The sequence below is a fragment of the Oncorhynchus mykiss genome, chromosome 14, assembly GCF_057628025.1.
Source record: "Oncorhynchus mykiss isolate SJ-2025 chromosome 14, ASM5762802v1, whole genome shotgun sequence".
Taxonomy (NCBI): Eukaryota; Metazoa; Chordata; class Actinopteri; order Salmoniformes; family Salmonidae; genus Oncorhynchus; species Oncorhynchus mykiss.
The window spans coordinates 23,973,795-23,994,275 of NC_143035.1; the positions used below are offsets into that span (position 1 = coordinate 23,973,795).

Genomic DNA, 20,481 nt, shown 5'->3' on the forward strand with positions numbered 1-20,481 from the left:
TCAGCTTTTCCGAAAGGAGGGCGGAAGTTATAATAACAATGATCCAGGGTTTTACCAGCCCTGGTTGCACAATCGATATGCTGATAGAATTTAGGGAGTCTTGTTTTCAGATTAGCCTTGTTAACATCCCCAGCTACAATGAATGCAGCCTCAGGATGTGTGGTTTCCAGTTTACATAGAGTCAAATAAAGTTTCTTCAGGGCCATCGATGTGTCTGCTTGGGGGGGGGGGGATATATTCGGCTGTGATTATAATCGAAGAGAATTCTCTTGGTAGATAATGCGGTCGACATTTGATTGTGAGGAATTCTAAGTCAGGTGAACAGAAGAACTTGAGTTCCTGTTTTGTTGTTTTGATCACACCACGTCTTTTTAATCATAAGGCATACACACCACCCCCCCCCCCCCCCCGCCCCTCTTCTTACCAGAAAGATGGTTGTTTCTGTCGGCATGATGCGTGAAGAAACCAGCTGGCTGCACCGACTCCGATAGCGTCTCTCGAGTGAGCCATGTTTCAGTGAAGCAAAGAACGTTACAGTCTCTGATGTCTCTCTGGAATGCTACCCTTGCTCGGATTTCATCAACCTAGCTGTCAAGAGACTGGACATTGGCAAGTAGTATGCTAGGGAGTGGTGCGCGATGTACCCGTCTCCGGAGCCTGACCAGAAGACCGCTTCGTTTGCCCCTTTTACGGCGACGTTGTTTAGGTTCGCCGGCTGGGATTCGATCCATTTTCCTGGGTGGAAGGCCAAAAAAGGAATCTCTGACGATGAGAAACTAGATTCTCTGGTCATCACGCCCGGAGGAAACCTGGCACCATCCCTACGGTGAAGAATTGTGGTGGTAGTATCATGCTGTGGGGATGTTTTACAGTGGCAGGGACTTGGAGACTCGTCAGGAGAGGGGAAAAATGAACGAAGCAAAGTACAGAGAGATCCTTGATGAAAACCTTCTCCAGAGCACTCAGGACCTCAGACTGGGGCGAAGGTTCACCTTCCAACAGGACAACAAGCCTAAGCACACAGCGAAGACAACGCAGGAGTGGCTTCGGGACAAGTCTCTGAATGTCCTTGAGTGGCCCTGCCAGACCCCGGACTTGAACCCGATCAAAAATCTCTGGAGAGACCTGAAAATAGCTGCCCATAGAGCTTAAGAGGATCTGCAGAGAAGAATGGGAGAAACTCCCCAAATACAGGTGTGCCAAACTTGTAACTTCAACAAAGTACTGAGTAAATGGTCTGAATACTGTAAATGTGATTTCATTTTTTAATGATATTTTGTCATTACGGGGTATTGCGTGTAGACTGATAAGGGGAAAAAAACAATTTAATCCATTTTAGAATAAGGCTGTAACGTAACAAAATGTGGAAAAAGTCAAGGGGTCTGAATACTTTCTTAATGCACTGTATATAGAAATGGAGCACTGAGGCAGTGAACAGAAAACTAAGCCCTTTGTCGAGACTGACAAAGCAATGGCATCACCGCCGCCCGAGTCCATCGGCTTGATGTGATTTCTGAGGCTAAAGCTGATCGTGAAGGATGGTCTGTTATTGATTACCTTCTACAGCCCAGCAGTGATCCATCCTGTCACTATAGGAACAAGAGCACTGGTTGTTCACACCATCTTTGGCCTCCGTACTAACTCAACAACAGCTCTGTTACAGCACATTCTGTTTCTGTCACCAAGAAGCAACAGATGGGTCAATATCCAAAATGGCCGATGTGTGTTAACAGTTTCTCGGGACGGAATGGATTTTTCTTGGTGCTGAATGGGTCCAGAATTTCTTGGCTGCAACTGACAATGTTACAGGACAATTGCTCCCATCTGGCTCTAAGGACCATGAAAAAGAGCGCCAAATTATATGGTTTCCCACAGAGACAGTAAGGAATGGGTCTGTAAAGATCATACCACAGATGGTTAGAGATTGAAGAAGGGCAGCAGGCAGGCTGGAGTTTAATTTCCTTCTTCTCCAAAGAGGCTCACCTCATCTTTCCATGTTGTACACTCTAGGCACCGCCATATACTTATCAAGTCCCACAATCTGTGTCTGGCAAAATTATACTCCCATTGAATGACTGGGACTAATACAGGCTTTCTTTATTATCCAATGGTCTGCACCTCATCAACCATTTGGGTTGGCGTTTAAGCGTTTTCAGAGAGTGCACTGCCTCTAATAACAAAATAAAAACAATGGAAGCAGCACCCGACCCACCAGGACTGGGATTGTTTTTAGGATTGCAGATGTATTACACGTGGGATGATTGATGTCCCCGGCGTAGGCCTAAGTGAGTTTGAGGTAGTATATTTGAGGAATGGAATAATCCAATGAGATTTCACACTGAGCAGCCTGGCAAGAGAAGTGTATTTTTTTATTAAGTGTATATCAGTGAGCAGATATTCTTTCAGGAAGGAGGGAGAACAATTCTTGCAGTCTGGTAGTATCTATTATTCATGACTATGGCAAAGAAGAAGATAAAGTACTTTTAATAAATATCTGCCTCTGTTTTGTGTTGGTATCTCTCCGTATGTTCGCTAAGTTACGTCATATATTAATGTGCTAAATTCACGCCGGTTGCTTCACAGACAAAGGCAGTAAAAAAAAAAAAAAAAGGCATGCTTTCACACAAGGTGGGAAACTGGCTACAGCCACGTCCGTCTCCCCAGCAGCCTGCGAGGCACCACATTTGGCATCAACAAAAAGGCCAAATTCTCCCATGCAAAATGGATGAGACACATCCATGCTGTGGATTACAACACACTGCAGCAGATGGATCACAGGAGTGTGTGTGTGTGTGTGTGTGTGTGTTGCCTGGGTCTCAACCGCTAGATTAATGCAAATGGGGAAAAGGGAGTTTGTGCCGCAATAGCCAGCGTCACAGTATAATAAGTAGAGAAATGCTTCACAACATGCCAAGCAGACTGCACTGTGTCGCATTTCCAGACATCTATTGTAAGCTATAACACTGTATACTGTACAGTAGCTGAGAACCCATAATCCTTTAACTGGTAACTCATTTCCATGCAGAATCTGTTTTTATACTCTAACGCCTGCAGAAAACATTATCTTGGTGCCATACAGCACAACGCCCCAAGTCAGTGTATCAAAACACAGCAAAAAAACAGATGCACAGTGAATTATTTCCAAAGTACTACACCCACAATGCAACACTATACATCACAGAAGCAAGAGAGCGGTAGCACACAGAACACCACCACAGCAATCTTACCAGTCATCCTCAGCAAAACTACCATCCTCAGCCTCGGGTATGTGACTGTTGAGAGAAAATCATGTTGCAGAATACTGTACAGTCAACCATGTTCTGTTAACATGTTCTGTTAACATGCAGACAATGAAAAAATTACATTGACTGGTTGGTTATCCAAAGGCGTTGGGTTAATTTGGAGATATTAAAGGGAGATTGTTGAGAGAGGGCTAGTATCTCACATGAGGGTAGATCGCTGGGATAGTGGTTAGTGATGAGGATCTGTTCCAATGGAAGTGACTGACCATCTTTATAATAGCAGGCTGCTAACAAAGCAGCAGAAGCTTAGGTAAGTTTTAATACTCCAGTTGTCCACTCCAGTTGTCTTTGGTCAGCCGAGCGAGAGGACAGCTGGGTTAGGCCTCTCAGCCCCACATCCATCAATCCGTCCGTCCGTCCGTCCGTCCGTCTGTCTGTCTGTGTCTGTGTCTGTGTCTGTGTCTGTGTCTCATGGGCTGCCAAGTGTTCCCCACTGGGAACTCCAAATGTGGTCACTGTGCACACTGCTCCAAGACGAGAGTGGCAAATTATTTTCACATCTCCGCTCTGGCAAACTAATTACGGTCCAGGCTTTTGTTAATTGTACATGGGAGGATTTGAGTTGACCGGACACTGTCCCGCTATCTAGATGACAAGAGAACATTGTGGCTTGGCCACTTTGACTGGCCCAAATAAGACTGAGGCTGGGAATTAATGCACTATTCTGAGCTTTGTATTCTCCACAACACCCATTCAAATACACTGTGAATGGACAAAGTACACAATACGCATTCTTAGGTCTTTTCACAGATCTAATTCCCGTTACCGGACATGCCCGATGCTATGTTCAAGTTAACCACATACACAACTCTTGAATGCTATTACTTCTCAGGTGTGTCAAAGAAAGGTCTGAAATCAGCTTACCCTCCCCCAATTCCTAACATTCACCATAAGGGTTGACCTTGGATCAGTGACTAGAAGACTCCTAAAAGAAAAGCACACATCTCTTGCTACTATATGTCTCTAAGAGCACTAGTGTGCAGCTGAATTCATTAATGTCTTCACGCATAGGGATGGCTATATTAATTACTGCTCTAGTTAATTAGTCTTTGAGGAGGACGACGTGGTGGAGTGAATGTGAGTTGGCGTCCCCCCTTGGGTTGTGCCGTGGCGGAGTTCTTTGTGGGCTATACTCGGCCTCGTCTCAGGATGGTAAGTTGGTGGTTGAAGATATCCCTCTTGTGGTGTGGGGGCTGTGCTTTGGCAAAGTGGGTAGGGTTATATCCTGCCTGTTTGGCCCTGTCCGGGGGTATCATCGGATGGGGCCACAGTGTCTCCTGACCCCTCCTGTCTCAGCCTCCAGTATTTATGCTGCAGTAGTTTATGGGGGGGCTAGGGTTAGTCTGTTATATCTGGAGAGATTTCTTCCGTCTTATCCGGTGTCCTGTGTGAATTTAAGTATGCTCTCTAATTCTCTCCTTCTCTCTTTCTTTCTTTCTTTCCCTCTCTCGGAGGACCTGAGCCCTAGGACCATGCCTCAGGACTACCTGGCATGACTCCTTGCTGTCCCCAGTCCTATGGAACACTGACTTGTTCACCGGAGGTGCTACCTGTCCCAGTCCTGCTGTTTTCAACTTTCTAGAGACAGCAGAAGCAGTAGAGATACTCTGAATGATTGGCTACGAAAAGCCAGCTGACATTTACTCCTGAGGTGCTGACCTGTTGCACCCTCAACAACTACTGTGATTATTATTTGACCATGCTGGTCATCTATGAACATTTGAACATCTTGGCCATGTTCTGTTATAATCTCCACCCGGAAAAGCCAGAAGAGGACTGGCCACCCCTCATAGCCTGGTTTCTCTCTAGGTTTCTTCCTAGGTTTTGGCCTTTCTAGGGAGTTTTTCCTAGCCACTGTGCTTCTACACCTGCATTGCTTGCTGTATGGGGTTTTAGGATGGGTTTCTGTACAGCACTTTGATATATCAGCTGATGTAAGAAGGGCTATATAAATACATTTGATGTGTGTGTAACATTACAATGGGCCTCTGACTCTAGTAGGGCACTATGCTGTCCAGGCTGACAGACCACAGACTGGACTGGAACCCTGGGAAGAGCAATTAAGACTTGCAGTGGGAAGCAGTAGTAAGGACATGAACCCATTACTAGACTTCACCCAGCCAGAGGGAAAAGCCGTTTGAACTGGCGTCGTCGCAACCAGAAGAAGAAAGGTCATAATGATACCATTTAAACCAGAAGAAGAAAAATCATTATGACACCATTTCAACCAGAAGAAGAAAGGTCATAATGATACCATTTAAACCAGAAGAAGAAAAATCATTATGACACCATTTCAACCAGAAGAAGAAAGGTCATTATGACACCACTTCAACCAGAAGAAGAAAGGTCATTATGACACCACTTCAACCAGAAGAAGAAAAGGTCATTATGACACAATTTCAACCAGAAGAAGAAAAGGTCATTATGACACCATTTCAACCAGAAGAAGAAAAGGTCATTATGACACCATTTCATGAGGACAAATCTTGTGACCATTGCTGAGAATAGTATTGTAAAGACAGAGAAAGTCTACCTTAGAGATGCAGGGAAGAGCAAACTAAAATCCCTAGTGTATAAAAGACTAAAGACCTCTCAGGACGCTCATTGTCAGACAGCTCAGATTATTCAGAGCATTACCTTAGAAATTCACTTTTCCTTCCCGATTAATGGTAGCTAGATTGCTCTATGCTTTCTCTTTGGTCTGGTAGTTCTGTGGAGCACTTCTAAAATCATGTTTGTTTATCAAAATTTAGCCATCATCAAGCCTCCTACAAACCACCTGGGAGGGAGAACGTGACCCTTAGCATACAGTCGTGGGAGAGGCTGAGAGGAAGGGAGCACACAGGGATCGGATCAGCACAATAACTCTAGGCTTCTCTGATGAAAGTGTAGCCGATGTGAAATGGCTAGCTAGTTAGCGGTGGTGCGCGCTAGTGGCGTTTCAATCGGTGACGTCACTTGCTCTGAGACCTTGAAGTAGTGGTTCCCCTTTCTCTGCAAGGGCCGCGGCTTTTGTGGAGTGATGGGTAACGATGCTTCGAGGGTGACTGTTGACATGTGCAGAGCGTCCCTGGTTCGCGCCCAGGTCGGGGCGAGGGGACAGACGTAAAGTCTATACTGTTACAAAAGCACAGATCCATATCCATGAATGGTGGGACTGAGCAGCCCCTTTCAATTGCACCCTGGTTTTTGAGAGACTGAAAGGCAAATATCTATCTGGATACTGGTTGATAGCAAGACACACAGTTGAAGTCGGAAGTTTACATACACCTTAGCCAAATACATTTAAACTCAGTTTTTCACCATTCCTGACATTTAATCCTAGTAAGAATTCCCTGTCTTAGGACAGTTAGGATCACCACTTTATTTTAAGAATGTGAAATGTGTGAATTAGTAGAGAGAATTATTTATTTCAGCTTTTATTTCTTTCATCACATTCACAGTGGGTCAGAAGTTTACATACACCCAATTAGTATTTGGTAGCATTGCCTTTAAATAGTTTAACTTGGGTTAAACATTTCGGGTAGCCTTCCACAAGCTGCACACAATAAATTGGGTGAATTTTGGCCCATTCCTCCTGACATAGCTGGTGTAACTGAGTCAGGTTGTAGGCCTCCTTGCTTGCACATGCTTTTTCAGTTCTGCCCACAAATTTTCTATAGGATTGAGGTCAGGGCTTTGTGATGGCCACGCCAATAACTTGGCATTGTTGTCCTTAAGCCATTTTTCCACAACTTTGGAAGTATGCTTGGGGTCAATGTCTATTTGGAAGAGCCATTTGCGACCAAGCTTTAACTTTAACTGATGTCTTGAGATGTTGCTTCAATATATCCACATAATTTTCCATTCTCATGATGCCATCAATTTCATGAAGTGCACAAGTCCCTCCTGCAGCAAATCACCCCCACAACATGATGCTGCCACTCCCGTGCTTCAAGGTTGGGATGGTGTTCTTCGTCTTGCAAGCATCACCCTTTTTCCTCCAAACATAACAATGGTCACTATGGCCCAACTGTTCTATTTTTGTTTCATCAGACCAGAGGACATTTCTCAAAAAAGTATGATCTTTGTCCCCATGTGCAGTTGCAAACCTTAGTCTGGCTTTTTTTAATGGCGGTTTTGGAGCAGCGGCTTCTTCCTTGCTGAGCGGCCTTTCAGGTTATGTCAATATAGGACTCGTTTTAATGTGGATATAGATACTTTTGTATCAGTTTCCTCCAGCATCTTCACAAGGTCCTTTGCTGCTGTTCTGGGATTGATTTGCACTTTTCGCACCAAAGTACGTTCATCTCTAGGAGACAGAATGCATCTCCTTCCTGAGCGGTATGACGGCTGCGTGGTCCCATGGTGTTTATACTTGCATACTATTGTTTGTACAGATGAACGTGGTACCTTCAGGCATTTGGAAATTGCTCCCAAGGATGAACCAGACTTGTGGAGGTCTACAATTTATTTTCTGAGTTCTTGGCTGATTTCTTTTGATTTTCCCATGATGTCAAGCAAAGAGGCATTGAGTTTGAAGGTAGGCCTTGAAATACATCCACAGGTACACCTCCAATTGACTCAAATGATGTCAATTAGCCTATCAGAAGCTTCAAAAGCCATGACATCATTTTCTGTTCCAAGTTGTTTAAAGGCACAGTCAACTTAGTGGATGTAAACTTCTGACCCACTGGAAATGTGATACAGTGAATTATAAGTGAAATAATCTGTCTGTAAACAATTGTTGGAAAAATGACTTGTGTCATGCACAAAGTAGATGTCATAATCGACTTGACAAAACTATAGTTTGTTAACAAGAAATTTGTGGAGTGGTTGAAAAACAAGTTTTAATGACTCCAACCTAAGTGTATGTAAACTTCCGACTTTCCAGCTATAGGCCTACAATGGCAGACAGCTTCCTAAACCTGATCCTATATGTTTGTATGGTCATGACAAATGACCATAGGAGTTGGCAAGACAGCCCGAGAAGATCCAGGACTAGGCAAAGACCTTGTGTCACTGTAGTAGAGCCCCTTTCTCCATGATTGTCCCCAGAAAATCAATGGTTAAAGGAAACCGTAAGAGAATTTAAATGTGATTATGACTGACATATTAGTGGTTAAATGGGTAGATTACAGCAGGGATGGTTACACAGTACAGCAGGCTATGCTTTGATCACATTCTAACGTATCAATTTCCCCCACTCGATTTGGAGATACATGTCAGAAACCTGCTGTCAATGTGTTTATGGCATGCTACTCTAGCTTTGAAAAGAAGGAGAAAGTGATATTCTTGAACACTCCACAAACAAATCTAATGGTTCTTTGATTGATGTGCTTAATCCCCTCCTTACACCTGAACCTTGGCTGGAAAGGAAGGCGTGGCAACGTGAACCTTGGCTGGAAAGGAAGGCGTGGCAACGTGAACCTTGGCTGGAAAGGAAGGCGTGGCAATGTGAACCTTGGCTGGAAAGGAAGGCGTGGCAACGTGAACCTTGGCTGGAAAGGAAGGTGTGGCAACGTGAACCTTGGCTGGAAAGGAAGGCGTGGCAACTACTTGTCCTTCTCTAGCTCGCAGGTCAGACAGCTTCACCAGCGGCACTGGAGATGAAACAGGCGTTCTTGTCCCCCAACCCTGCACTTCCTCAAGCATGTTTTTAATTGAACTAATCATGTATTGTCACGCTCTACTGAGATATTCACAGTTTGCACCCTATTCCCTTTATAGTGCACTACTTTGGACCAAGGCCCATAAGACTCTGGTCAAAGTTAGTGCCTTATATGGAATAGGGTGCCATTTGGGATGCACACACAGTTCCCTGGTAGCTTCTTAGCTGCCTGTATCACATTAAGAAATGTTTGTCATTTTCAAATTGCAGAAAGGAACTGATAGCATATTCACAGAATAAATGCATTAGGAACTAACAGGACAACCCCCTCCCTCAATGTAAGACCATCAAATAAAAACACGGGCTGAGATTAAAGCGCTCTGTTACAACATTACATGACTTTTTGAAGACTCAACTAACTATACAGTCTAGGCTATCCCAGAGGTAGTATACTTTGAACAGCCTTACTGAACAGCTGTGAGCAGTTGAGTATACCACAGCTGATCTGATGGGTAAAGGCCCCTAGCATCTATTACAACCACAATAAGCACTGCATTAATTCCTGGTCAGCGCTCCAATACAGAGCTAAGTCACAACATGGAAGCTCTACCCACCATCATCACACTCATTAAAAAACTTTTTTTTTTTTTAAGAGACGGACACTTCTCACAACTGTACCTGGGGGGGAAAAATCCAAGGGACAGTAGCAAAAAAAAATGCCTTTGCGTGCAAACAGTACGCCGTGTTATTTATAGTCTGAGTCGAAGAGTGGAACGCACTGATGCAACTGCTAATGAGGCGGCTGGGGACAGGACAAGGAGTGCCAGATGTACAGCTGTATACCACGGTACACACTTCACTTAATGAAGGTGATTGGGAGAGAGGAGGGAGGAAGGAGAGAGGAGTGGTAGAGGGAGAGAGAAGTGATAGAGGGAGGTAAACAAGCGAGGGGGAGTGGAGGCAAATCTTACCCGTAGGCCACGCCGGCGACGGTGCACTTCTTGAACTGCATCACGTTGCAGGTCAGAGTCCCCGTCTTGTCGGAGAAGATGTATTTCACCTGTGACAAGAGCGAGACAGCTAATCACTGCTCAGTGTCGATCGGAGACAGCCAATCATTGCTTAGTGTCGACCTGCGGCACACCAGCAACAGGAACTTTGAGCCAAGTGGCGCTCAGTTTAAATCAGTAATGGAATAAGATCAGACTGCACAAACACTTTACTTCAAATGGTAACCAACACCAATTCATGGGTGACTAGAATACATTTTTTGTCAACGTTGGAAACAAATGTGTATTTGCTGCAACTACTATGTGCAGGGGAAGGTGGATATAATTCATGAATTAAATATAATTCATAAAAATGTTGAACAAGCAGCATTACCTGTCCTAGTTCTTCATTCAGGTTGGAAGTGCGAGCCACGGCTGGGGTGTTAGTGGGCTCATAGAGCATGTCTGTATCCTGAAATAATCATATAGAATGTTGAGACAACAACTTCAAACATTTCAACTTTGACATCAAGTGACTAGACAGCCAGAGTGCCTGTGTGCCATGCACAAAATACTTGAATTGGGGTCAGAGCTATATGAGACATTAACAGGGTTGGGGGTCAATTACATTTCAAATCAGGAAGTAAACTGAATTGACTGAATTAACAATACATGTAAACCCCAGTCAATGATAACCACAGGGCTCAAAATCCTGTGTCTTCTCTCACCCAGTTGATGAAGAAGGCCTGTGTGAACTTGATGACCTCCAGAGTCACCAGCAGACTGATGGGGATCAGGTTGTTGAAAAGAATAATGAAGGTGAGGAAGTTGAGGCCAAAGTTTGCGGCACCACCATCTGTCAGGGGGACGGCAAGATTCGGGGGGAGAGGAACAATAGACAAGATTTTTGTCAGCATTGAATCCCACCCAACACCATCGGGAAAAAGCCCAGTTCCCAGAGTTCTAATGCTCAACGTTTTCACAACACAGTGTATGCCTTGTACAACGTTGTATCAATGTTGTGCATTAGGTGAGATTTAATACCCATCTCTTCCACCCCACCTCATCCTCTCGCCACTGAAATTGATATTCACTCCAATTAAGGTCCCATAATTCTGGCTACAGAAATGGGACTGATCTAGAGTAGAATCATTTGTCATATAGCAGCAGCCTTGGCATTCAGCATGATCCAGGCAATGAATTCCACAACGCACTGTGAGGAATTATGGATTCTCTTTCACCCGGTCCATGATGAAACAAACAAAAAGGAGACATACAACCCCCACTGTCAGAGTAGTGGCTCACACAAAAACATGAGTGATGTGAATTACCTTTCCTCAGCTTGCAGGAGTCGCAAGAGTAACTTTCCTCAACCAAAGCGTTTCCCTTTAGATTAGCAGTTGCGAGGAGCCCTTTTCCCCACAACAGAATGATTTAAAGATGAAATCATAAAAAAGATGGGGTTCAAAATGGAAGCTACTGCTATTGGAACGACAGCACACAGAGAGGAGAGGAGGAGAGGAGGGAGGGCTTGCCAGAGGTGGGGTGGAAGACAAACGAGTTTGATGTCTCAAGACAAAAGGAGAGGGATTCAGTCCAAAGCACATTCCTGTCCCAACCAACAACGAGTGTAAAAGAGCAGGATGGATTTAGAGATCAACATTGAGCAGTGTGATTGGCCTGTAAGTAACTATTTGTGTAGTTTGTGAGGTCACCTTGTTACACATGAACTGGTATATTCTCAGAGGGGTAAATAAGGTTGGGATCAGATTAAAATTGCAGCCATGAGCAAGTCAATCACAACAAACCAAGACATGCACCATCCACCCCTCTATCTCCTTCTTATGTCTGACTCTTGCTGTGATACATTGGAGTAAAATTCAGGTAATACGTGATTTTGAGTCAGTATTTTCTTCTATTTCAGAGCATGCGTATCCAAAAGTAAAACCAGCCCATCTCCTCTACTATAACTTTCTACTATGGTAGAGCAAAGAGCAGCCACAACCGTCGGCTAACTTTTAAGGGACAGCGAAAACCCACACTGCGCAAAGATGCGTTAACGGCTGAAGTGCGGGGTAAGCTGTTTAAGCAGTGGGCATTCAGCAGAAACCGACAAAATCCGGGAAAACCAGCAACCTGCTTTTTAGTGGATGGGGATTTAACCGAAAGTTATGTGTAGCAGGTGGTGTGAACGTATAACAAATGGCCGGAAGTTATTTTCAACTCTTCATCTGCATAAAGGCTGTTAAGATCTAAATACTGGGAACCATGCCAGTTTGGATGTCAGCAGTGTAGGCTGCGTCAATGTCAAGTTAATTATTTATCGCGTATGCATAAACATAAACGTGCCCTCTTTGACATACTGTATGGGGAACGTACAGTATGTGGTTTGATGTGTGGTGATCCAGCTTCTCTCCCCACTGACCAGCGTGCACTGCCAGTCCATTCATCTTGACATTGTGCTCTCCATCTGACTACAGATTGTGTTGACATGTCTCAATGTGCAATTACAGTCAAGTAATTTGGGTAAGCAGTATGTAAATGCTACAGTGAAAGTTAATATGATTTGATGAATTCACCACCTCTCTCTTTTGACACAGGTCGGAAAAATCTTCAGTGGACTGAGTCCCTCTCTCCCTAAAAGGAACAGTCAGTCTCAAGATGGACGCTTGCTTTATGACTCACATCACCCTCATTTGTACACCACTCTCTGCTCCACCCCATAGGATGGGGTCTGTTAGGTGGAAGTTTCAAAGCTACAAACAAGAGCAGTGAAACCCTGGAGATCGAGCCAATCAAATTTTCTGAGACTGAGGGGAGAGTAGGTCATAAAACAAGCATGAAATTGACAACCTCTCCTAACACAGGCCTAGTTGAATATAGAGTAATGGCTGTAGTGAGACGTTAATCAGTTTGCAAAACGAGGCTCACAGACTCATTGGAAAAGAAGGCCATCTTTAGCAATGGGGGAAAAAAAATACTAAAGCACTTTTCAAGTAGCCACAGAGGTGATCTAACCTTCATTCTACTACTGAGGCTGTAAGGTTCTATTACCTGTCGCTTTTATTCTTTCAATAGTAGTTAGTCTAACACCGGCTTTAATTGAAAAACATGTCTCAAGAGTGGATGTTAAAATCTCTCTTGTGCTGAAATAGGTTTTGAATCACTCCTTCGCTCTCTGTATTGCTTTATAAAGAATAAACACTGGCATCAGAGGGAGGGAGAGAAAGAGGGAGGGAGGCATTTAGAAAATGTCACCGGTAACCTCTGGGTTGTACTGCAGCATCTATGTTCAGCTACACGTAGAATAATCCTGCCTACCAAGAGCTTCCTGAGCGCAATCTTATCTCTTGCTCTCACAGGACAAAAGTGAAGCAGAAGTGAAGTTTCTTGACTCATGGTCCATTTGTGGTAAAAAAGGCACAAAAAAGGGGGGTCTGGATCTGAGGCCAAGGTTTGCAAAGAGTTTAATGCATCACACACAAATGGAGGAGAAAGGGGGAAACACTGTGTGGATCAGGCACTAAAAGGAACTAAAGAGTAGAGCATAAGAGCTGGAGGGGTAAACCTAGCGTCGGATCCCTGGCCTGTGCTGTCCATGGCAAGAGGGCCCTTACAAAATACGACAACCATATAGTGGGGGCTTAGCATAGGCAGAGCTTCAGTTAGGGTGTTAGTATGGAAGGGTCATTCACGGATTGGCCAAGGCTTTTAAATGGTTGTTACCTGGAGCTGTTAAAAAACAACAAAGAAAAACAAAGAACCAAAACAGAACATTAGAAATTAACCAAAATGTACAGCAGCGCACTGATATTCAACCATTCCTTTCATTCACATCACGTCTATGCATGTCACAATCAGTTATGTTTACATGGGAATACCATCAATCCCCATCGCCACATATTTGACTTGTGTTGCAAATACATACTTTAACAGAGGCAAAGTAAAAGAAACAATGACACAGCGACATCAACAAAACATAACTCAAAAAGCAGACACAATATGTGGACTATATCTTGCGTTGGTGCTCTTACAGTTCAAGTCCATGTACCAGGCTGCATTGCCGTACTGGTACTTCCAGATGGTCTGTCCGATTGAACAAACCAGAGAGATGGCCAGTAGACAGCCGAACAGCAGTAGAATCTGGAAGTTTGTGATGCGCTCCACATTGGACAGCTTCAGAGGCGGCCGTGTGGAATTCTGGACAAAAAAGTAACCGACATAATAGAAGTTATAATACAAAACCCCCCCAAAAATGACTGACATGTGGGTTTCTTACAAACCTAAGTGGCTCTGGATAAGAATGTCCTCTAAATGACAAATGTACATGTGGACCAGCAGAGGGCTTCACCTGCATGAGCTTGGTGTCGTGTCCAGTGTAGACCACGACGCCATGGACCCACTGGGTGTTCCTCAGCTGGGCACCTCGCAGCAGAATCTGGTCCGGACCCAGAGGCATGGTGCTGGAGTCACAAACAGAAGTGTCCATGAGTCTCCAGCATAGGCGTAGTGTGGAGGAGCTTGTGAAATTATGGAACTTAAATCCAACGTAGAACTTTTACTGCTATAGTGATACTGTCACTGAGTACGGAGGGAACAGAAGTCCTCACATCTTCCAGTTTTCAGGGACTTTGTTCTACCTCAGGATTAAGATGCAAGTCTGTATTTCAGATGACTGACACCATGTTCTTTATTACTATGGATTGGCAAAGCCCCCCAAACAAACAATAAGCAGGTGCTTCTAATCTTCTCTTCACTTCATAGAAACATTAAATTAGCCACAAACCCACACAATTCACTGTGCTGGAAAAGCAGCTAGCTGGTTGAAAAGGGAAGAGCGGTGTGTTGTGTCCCACCTGTGTCCGTCCAGACGGATGTTCCCCACAAACTCATAGAGATGGCGGTTGGGGCTCTCGCACTCCATGCGCCCAGAGAGACGCATCAGGCTGTCAATGTCCTTGATCTCCGAGGTGATTTGTAGTCCCTTTGTGTGCAAACACACACACACACACACACACACACACACACACACACACACACATTCCAATTATATTTCAATTAAGTCAATAAAAGGGGATAGCCTATATTGAGAAAACACTTCACTTTCATAATGGACTGAGCTAAAATTGGTTAATGTGGTTTCTGAAATATCAGAAAAAATATCAGAACATCTTATCTGGGGAAACTCCTGGAAGGCTGACCAAAAGTCATCCCTGGCTGAGTTTCAGTTCAATACTTCTAAGTTGCCTATTTCCCAGGAGATGGAGTAAACGAAAATATAGGAGAGAGAAATAATCACCTGTCGGATTTTGAGGTTTGTTTCTCCATCCAAGTTTGACGTCTCAATGTAGCACATGCCTTGGGGCTCACTTGTTTAAAAAGGGGACGCAAAAAAGCATCAAATTGAACATCGGACCTGGAGAACTTAAGATAAAAGTTAATTATATATAATAATGAAAACACTCATTAATCTATTTAATGATGATGTTTGAAAGAAATAGGGAGGTGGGACTCAAACAAACAAAGACTGCAAAGTTTTCTGATACCAAGTTGTTTTGAACTAATACAGTCAAACATTTTATGACAGTCCCAAGTCCTGGAAAAGCGGCACAGGCAAGGCTAACATCTTTGTTTGCAGCTGTCCTTGAACTCAGTCAACTTTCAAAGACAGAGAAAGTAAGCAGGCATGCCGAGCAAGCACTAGAACCACAGTAGAACAACTGGGGCTCTGACAGACACAGGGACAGAGTTACAGAGCACACCGGACCAGGCAGGGTCACTGGTTAGCCACTCTTTTAATACAGTGATAGATGCATGACAAGAGCCCATCCAAAAAACAGGGGAAGAAGGAGAAAATCCAAAAGGGTTTTGTCCCACTCAAACCCTAATCTCAATCAATGAGGTTGTAGTTTCAGCTGTTTTGAGTCATTGGTTGATCAATAAGGGCTTTGGATTCCTGACGACAGACAATTGCTCTGCAGGAATGTTCTAAAACCAGTCAGTCATGCTTCAAATATCCTGTTGACAAGATGGGACCAGTGCATCAACAACACTGTTGGAGTATTCATGAATATTTAGTATTAATCAAATATTCCAAATATCTACTTGATTATTGTAGATACATTGTTGTAAGCACGTTACAATATGCCATTATGCCTGGTTCAATTCCAGGCTGTATCACAGCGTAGTCCGGGTTAGGGTTTGGCCGGGGTAGGACGTCATTGTAAATAAGAATTTGTTCTTAACTGACTTGTCTAGTTAAATAAAAATATAAACAAATATGCCAAGATTAATTAAAATGTTGTCATGTCAGTCATAGAAATGTCACTATTTCTATGGTCCCAGCATGCCATGTTTTAAGGCTGATTTTTTTTAGCCATGCACAGTTAGGAACATGGAAACCCATTCACAGTTCACACACAAACTTATGCTCTTGTCTCAAACTAAAGCAAGCTTTTCTGTGGTGCTACACTAAGAAAACTAACTGAAACACTTTCCATGTTTGCTTAACAGTTTGGTTACAGGTCTTAAAGAGCAATTCAATAATTTATGTATTGTCTCACTATATTTTCAAGCCATAAAAACATTTCTTGTTAAGGCATCTGACTGTGCCTAGATAGGAACAATGTGTTCACTGACCTATTCACCTTAATCTCTGGCTTTATCAACATAACCAGAGCTTTACCTTCCTGCCTTAGAATGTTAAATCCAATATTTATCATTAATGTTGGCAGTGCAAGACAAAACATCCTGAGTTGTAGTTGACTTGTATGCTATGCCCCTCTTCCCATGCTCCCACCGCCACACTCCCACCCTCATGCTCGGCAGTGTGGTTCGGTTCCTGACCTGGAAGACAGAATGACAAGGTCGGCCGGGAGGTGATCCCCATTGGCCGCTTTCACTACCTCCCCAACGCCCACCTGATAGTACCCAGCACGCACCAGGAGGGGCCAGCGAGAGCAGGGGCATCCAGGAGAAGGACATTAGGGAGAGAAGAAGGGGAGGAGGGTGAGAGGTAGAGTACAAACAAACACCAAAACAAGGGAGGGGAAAGAGAATGGTTTAATTTGATGGAATAATAAGGACAGTGTAACCCTTGCACGTCCAGAGGGTTTGGTATAAACTGGTTTCAAATGTCATTTTGGACTATATCAAGTCATTTAGGATCGTCATATACAGTACTATACAAATACAATAACCAAATTTACTCAATATAAATCATAGGGCGAGAGAAATTACAATTTAATGATATTTTAGATGAGGTCTGGATAACGTGCAAATAAATCGCTGCTGTGCAAACAGACAAAACAGTGTGCCATCTGCATTCAGCACAGCGTGTAGGCCTGTGCCATCTGCATTCAGCACAGCGTGTAGGCCTGTGCCATCTGGATTCAGCACAGCGTGTGGGCCTGTGCCATCTGGATTCAGCACAGCGTGTAGGTCTGTGCCATCTGGATTCAGTACAGCGTGTAGGCCTGTGCCATCTGGATACAGTACAGCGTGTAGGCCTGTGCCATCTGGATACAGTACAGCGTGTAGGCCTGTGCCATCTGGATACAGTACAGCGTGTAGGTCTGTTGCATTGTTTCAGCTTTTTCAAAGTATGGGTAATAGGTCAGAAAGGACATAATCAGACAGTAAACCGAGGCAGGGCCCAAAGTAAGACCTGGTCCAAATGAAGTTTGAAAAGGTGAAGGAGGAAAGGATGTGACGACATGTTAGAAGGAAGTGATGATTCCCACAATGCAATACTGTTTCTCAGTCTTTAAAACTATTTTCAATAGCAGTAGCAGCAGATCTGGATCTTCACAACATTGAAAATGTAGCTGGCACTTAACCTGCTTTGATAGTAGGCCAATGTTTTTAATCGAGGCACTTAAAATGTCTGCTCTTATTTGGAATCAATCACCACTTCCTTGTGTGAGCTGACAGAGAGAGGGAGGGAGGGAGAGAGAGAACAGAGGAGGAGATGTCCTCAGGGTCTGGCAGGAACAGGTAGGTGAACCCACAGACTTCTACCTGGATGACAGGAGGATAGAGTCCGCAGGTACGTAATCTGAGCATCCTACTCGAATTATATCTCCCACCACTGCCTGGAAGAAACACACTGGTTACTGATGGATCGAGACCATTGCCTGGAAGAAACACACTGGTTACTGATGGATGGAGACCACTGCCTGGAAGAAACACACTGGTTACTGATGGATAGAGACCACTGCCTGGAAGAAACACACTGGTTACTGATGGATGGAGACCACTGCCTGGAAGAAACACACTGGTTACTGATGGATGGAGACCACTGCCTGGAAGAAACACACTGGTTACTGATGGATGGAGACCACTGCCTGGAAGAAACACACTGGTTACTGATGGATGGAGACCATTGCCTGGAAGAAACACACTGGCTACTGATGGATGGAGACCACTGCCTGGAAGAAACACACTGGTTACTGATGGATGGAGACCACTGCCTGGAAGAAACACACTGGTTACTGATGGATGGAGACCACTGCCTGGAAGAAACACACTGGTTACTGATGGATAGAGACCACTGCCTGGAAGAAACACACTGGTTACTGATGGATCGAGACCACTGCCTGGAAGAAACACACTGGTTACTGATGGATCGAGACCACTGCCTGGAAGAAACACACTGGTTACTGATGGATGGAGACCACTGCCTGGAAGAAACACACTGGTTACTGATGGATAGAGACCACTGCCTGGAAGAAACACACTGGTTACTGATGGATGGAGACCACTGCCTGGAAGAAACACACTGGTTACTGATGGATAGAGACCACTGCCTGGAAGAAACACACTGGTTACTGAAAGATAGAGACCACTGCCTGGGAAGTCATGGAAATGATCATCATGGGAAAAATGAGAAGTAAACAATCGTAGTGAAATAATAGAAATTATAAAACAGGGGAAAAATAAGCCAGTCGTCTTTCCAGGGTTGGTCAACCAGGCAGAAAACCTGCGTCATGTTTATTAGGCGCCTAAACGGAAGAAAGTGTCATTAAACAGGAAGGGACAACCTAGACTTGTTTTCATTTTCTGTTACAGTGTTAGCGTGCCCTAATGAAACGACCCTAAATATCTTGTGTTCCACTGCCACTTCAAGTAGATTACATAGTTTTTTTCCTGTGAGGAAAAATAAAAGTTACAGGGCAAAGACGTGCATCTATATTTCATACCCCAGCAAAATCCTTGTTTCTGCCCAAAATGTCCAAATGAGATCTTCCCATAAGCATTAATATAATATCTAGATCAGTAATTCACCTTGTTCTGTATCCTCTGGGGTTCATCATTAAGTGTTTTGCTTCCCCAATTTCTGAGGAAATTTCTCACAGGAATGGTAAAAAAACAAACATCTACCGGTTTGAAATGACAATATATTTACCGGGCCACTAAAACCATGCATTCTCCAGAACCAGAGGCAATGGTGAATATTTTCTTAATGTTTTCTCCTCTCGCCCCCCAGCAGAGCTATAGTAAGGAGAAACCAGTTGCGTGTGCCTTCTATTTAACGGCCAGGCTATTAATATCACGCTTCCTTACCTTTTTTCCTTTTCACCTGATTGTTGTGGGTGGACCATTTCTGATAAGGTAATTAACTGGGGTGTTTTATGATCACTGGACTAAAAGCTACTCTCTCTCTCCATGTCTGTTATGTTCTCGGGCATAGCATTCCTTCTCTTCTTATCGCTGTCGGTCCACATGGAAGCAGTGGATTAGTTACTGACCAGGCCAGTAACTGACCAGGCTGACGAAAGGGGCCGGATGGCAAACAGGAGGTGTTGGTGTGTGTGTGTGCGTGTGCGTGTGCGTGTGTGTACTTAATATAGAAAGATTGGATAGGAAGAGACTATTGTGGACACATCCTCATCAACATCTGTTGTTTGTTCCAGTTCTTGTGGGATGTCAGTAGCTGTCTATGAATATCTCTCCTAGAATAATATCACACCCCTGCCTGATGCCGTTGGTTAAAGGGGAAGTTCCGTATTTTACAAATTAATGTTAGATGATCCCAGCATCCTTAAAAAGGTTATTTGTCCATTACTTTACTTATTTGCATGGTTGCCGCCATCACTCCCATTGATAATCAACTACCTGTGGCTAAAGTTAGCAGAAGTTTGTAGTGGCGGTTCAAATAAAACCGATCCATGGATTACCCTACTGTCTCTCCTGGTGCATAGACTACTTTCAGAGTGCGGAACAATCTTACACTGAATTGCAAAATACAGAACTTTCCATTTAAGCTAAAAGGAAGTAGTCTGGTAATGTACCTTGGCCCAGTGCACGATCTCCCAGGCACCATTCCTCAGCACTTTAAAGAGCAGAGACAAAAAGGTAAGAGAAGTGTTGTGACAGGCAAGATAAATCACCACCACCATGCTTTGTTTAGCCTACTTGAAAGGCACAGTGTTACACAATGCATACCGAGCCATATATTATGTCTCATCTTTCGACAACAAAGAAATACACAATGTACTCACACACACGTTCAAAAGTTTGGGTTCACTTAGAAATGTCCTTGATTTTGAAAGAAAATACAATTTTTGGTCCATTAAAATAACACCAAATTGATCAGAAA

General features: G+C 43.9%; 1 protein-coding gene across 5 annotated transcripts in view; it reads right to left on the reverse strand.

Annotated features, from left to right (window-relative positions):
* The window catches only part of atp8a1 (ATPase phospholipid transporting 8A1), a 189,401-nt gene that overhangs the window by 83,302 nt on the left and 85,618 nt on the right, over window positions 1-20,481 (reverse strand). The window contains exons 6-15 of one of the 5 annotated variants that reach the window (XM_021561541.3): window positions 20,174-20,214; window positions 16,728-16,801; window positions 15,181-15,250; window positions 14,738-14,865; window positions 14,233-14,344; window positions 13,916-14,081; window positions 10,610-10,737; window positions 10,276-10,353; window positions 9,864-9,952; window positions 3,228-3,272 (exon numbers count right to left, since the gene is read on the reverse strand). In XM_021561541.3, coding sequence (XP_021417216.2) covers window positions 3,228-3,272; window positions 9,864-9,952; window positions 10,276-10,353; window positions 10,610-10,737; window positions 13,916-14,081; window positions 14,233-14,344; window positions 14,738-14,865; window positions 15,181-15,250; window positions 16,728-16,801; window positions 20,174-20,214 — 931 coding nt within the window. Of the gene's footprint in view, window positions 1-3,227; window positions 3,273-9,863; window positions 9,953-10,275; window positions 10,354-10,609; window positions 10,738-13,915; window positions 14,082-14,232; window positions 14,345-14,737; window positions 14,866-15,180; window positions 15,251-16,727; window positions 16,802-16,822; window positions 16,939-17,900; window positions 17,975-20,173; window positions 20,215-20,481 lie in introns of those variants that run through there. The other 4 variants (XM_090198604.1, XM_021561543.3, XM_090198605.1 and 1 more) reach the window with 4 other exon arrangements.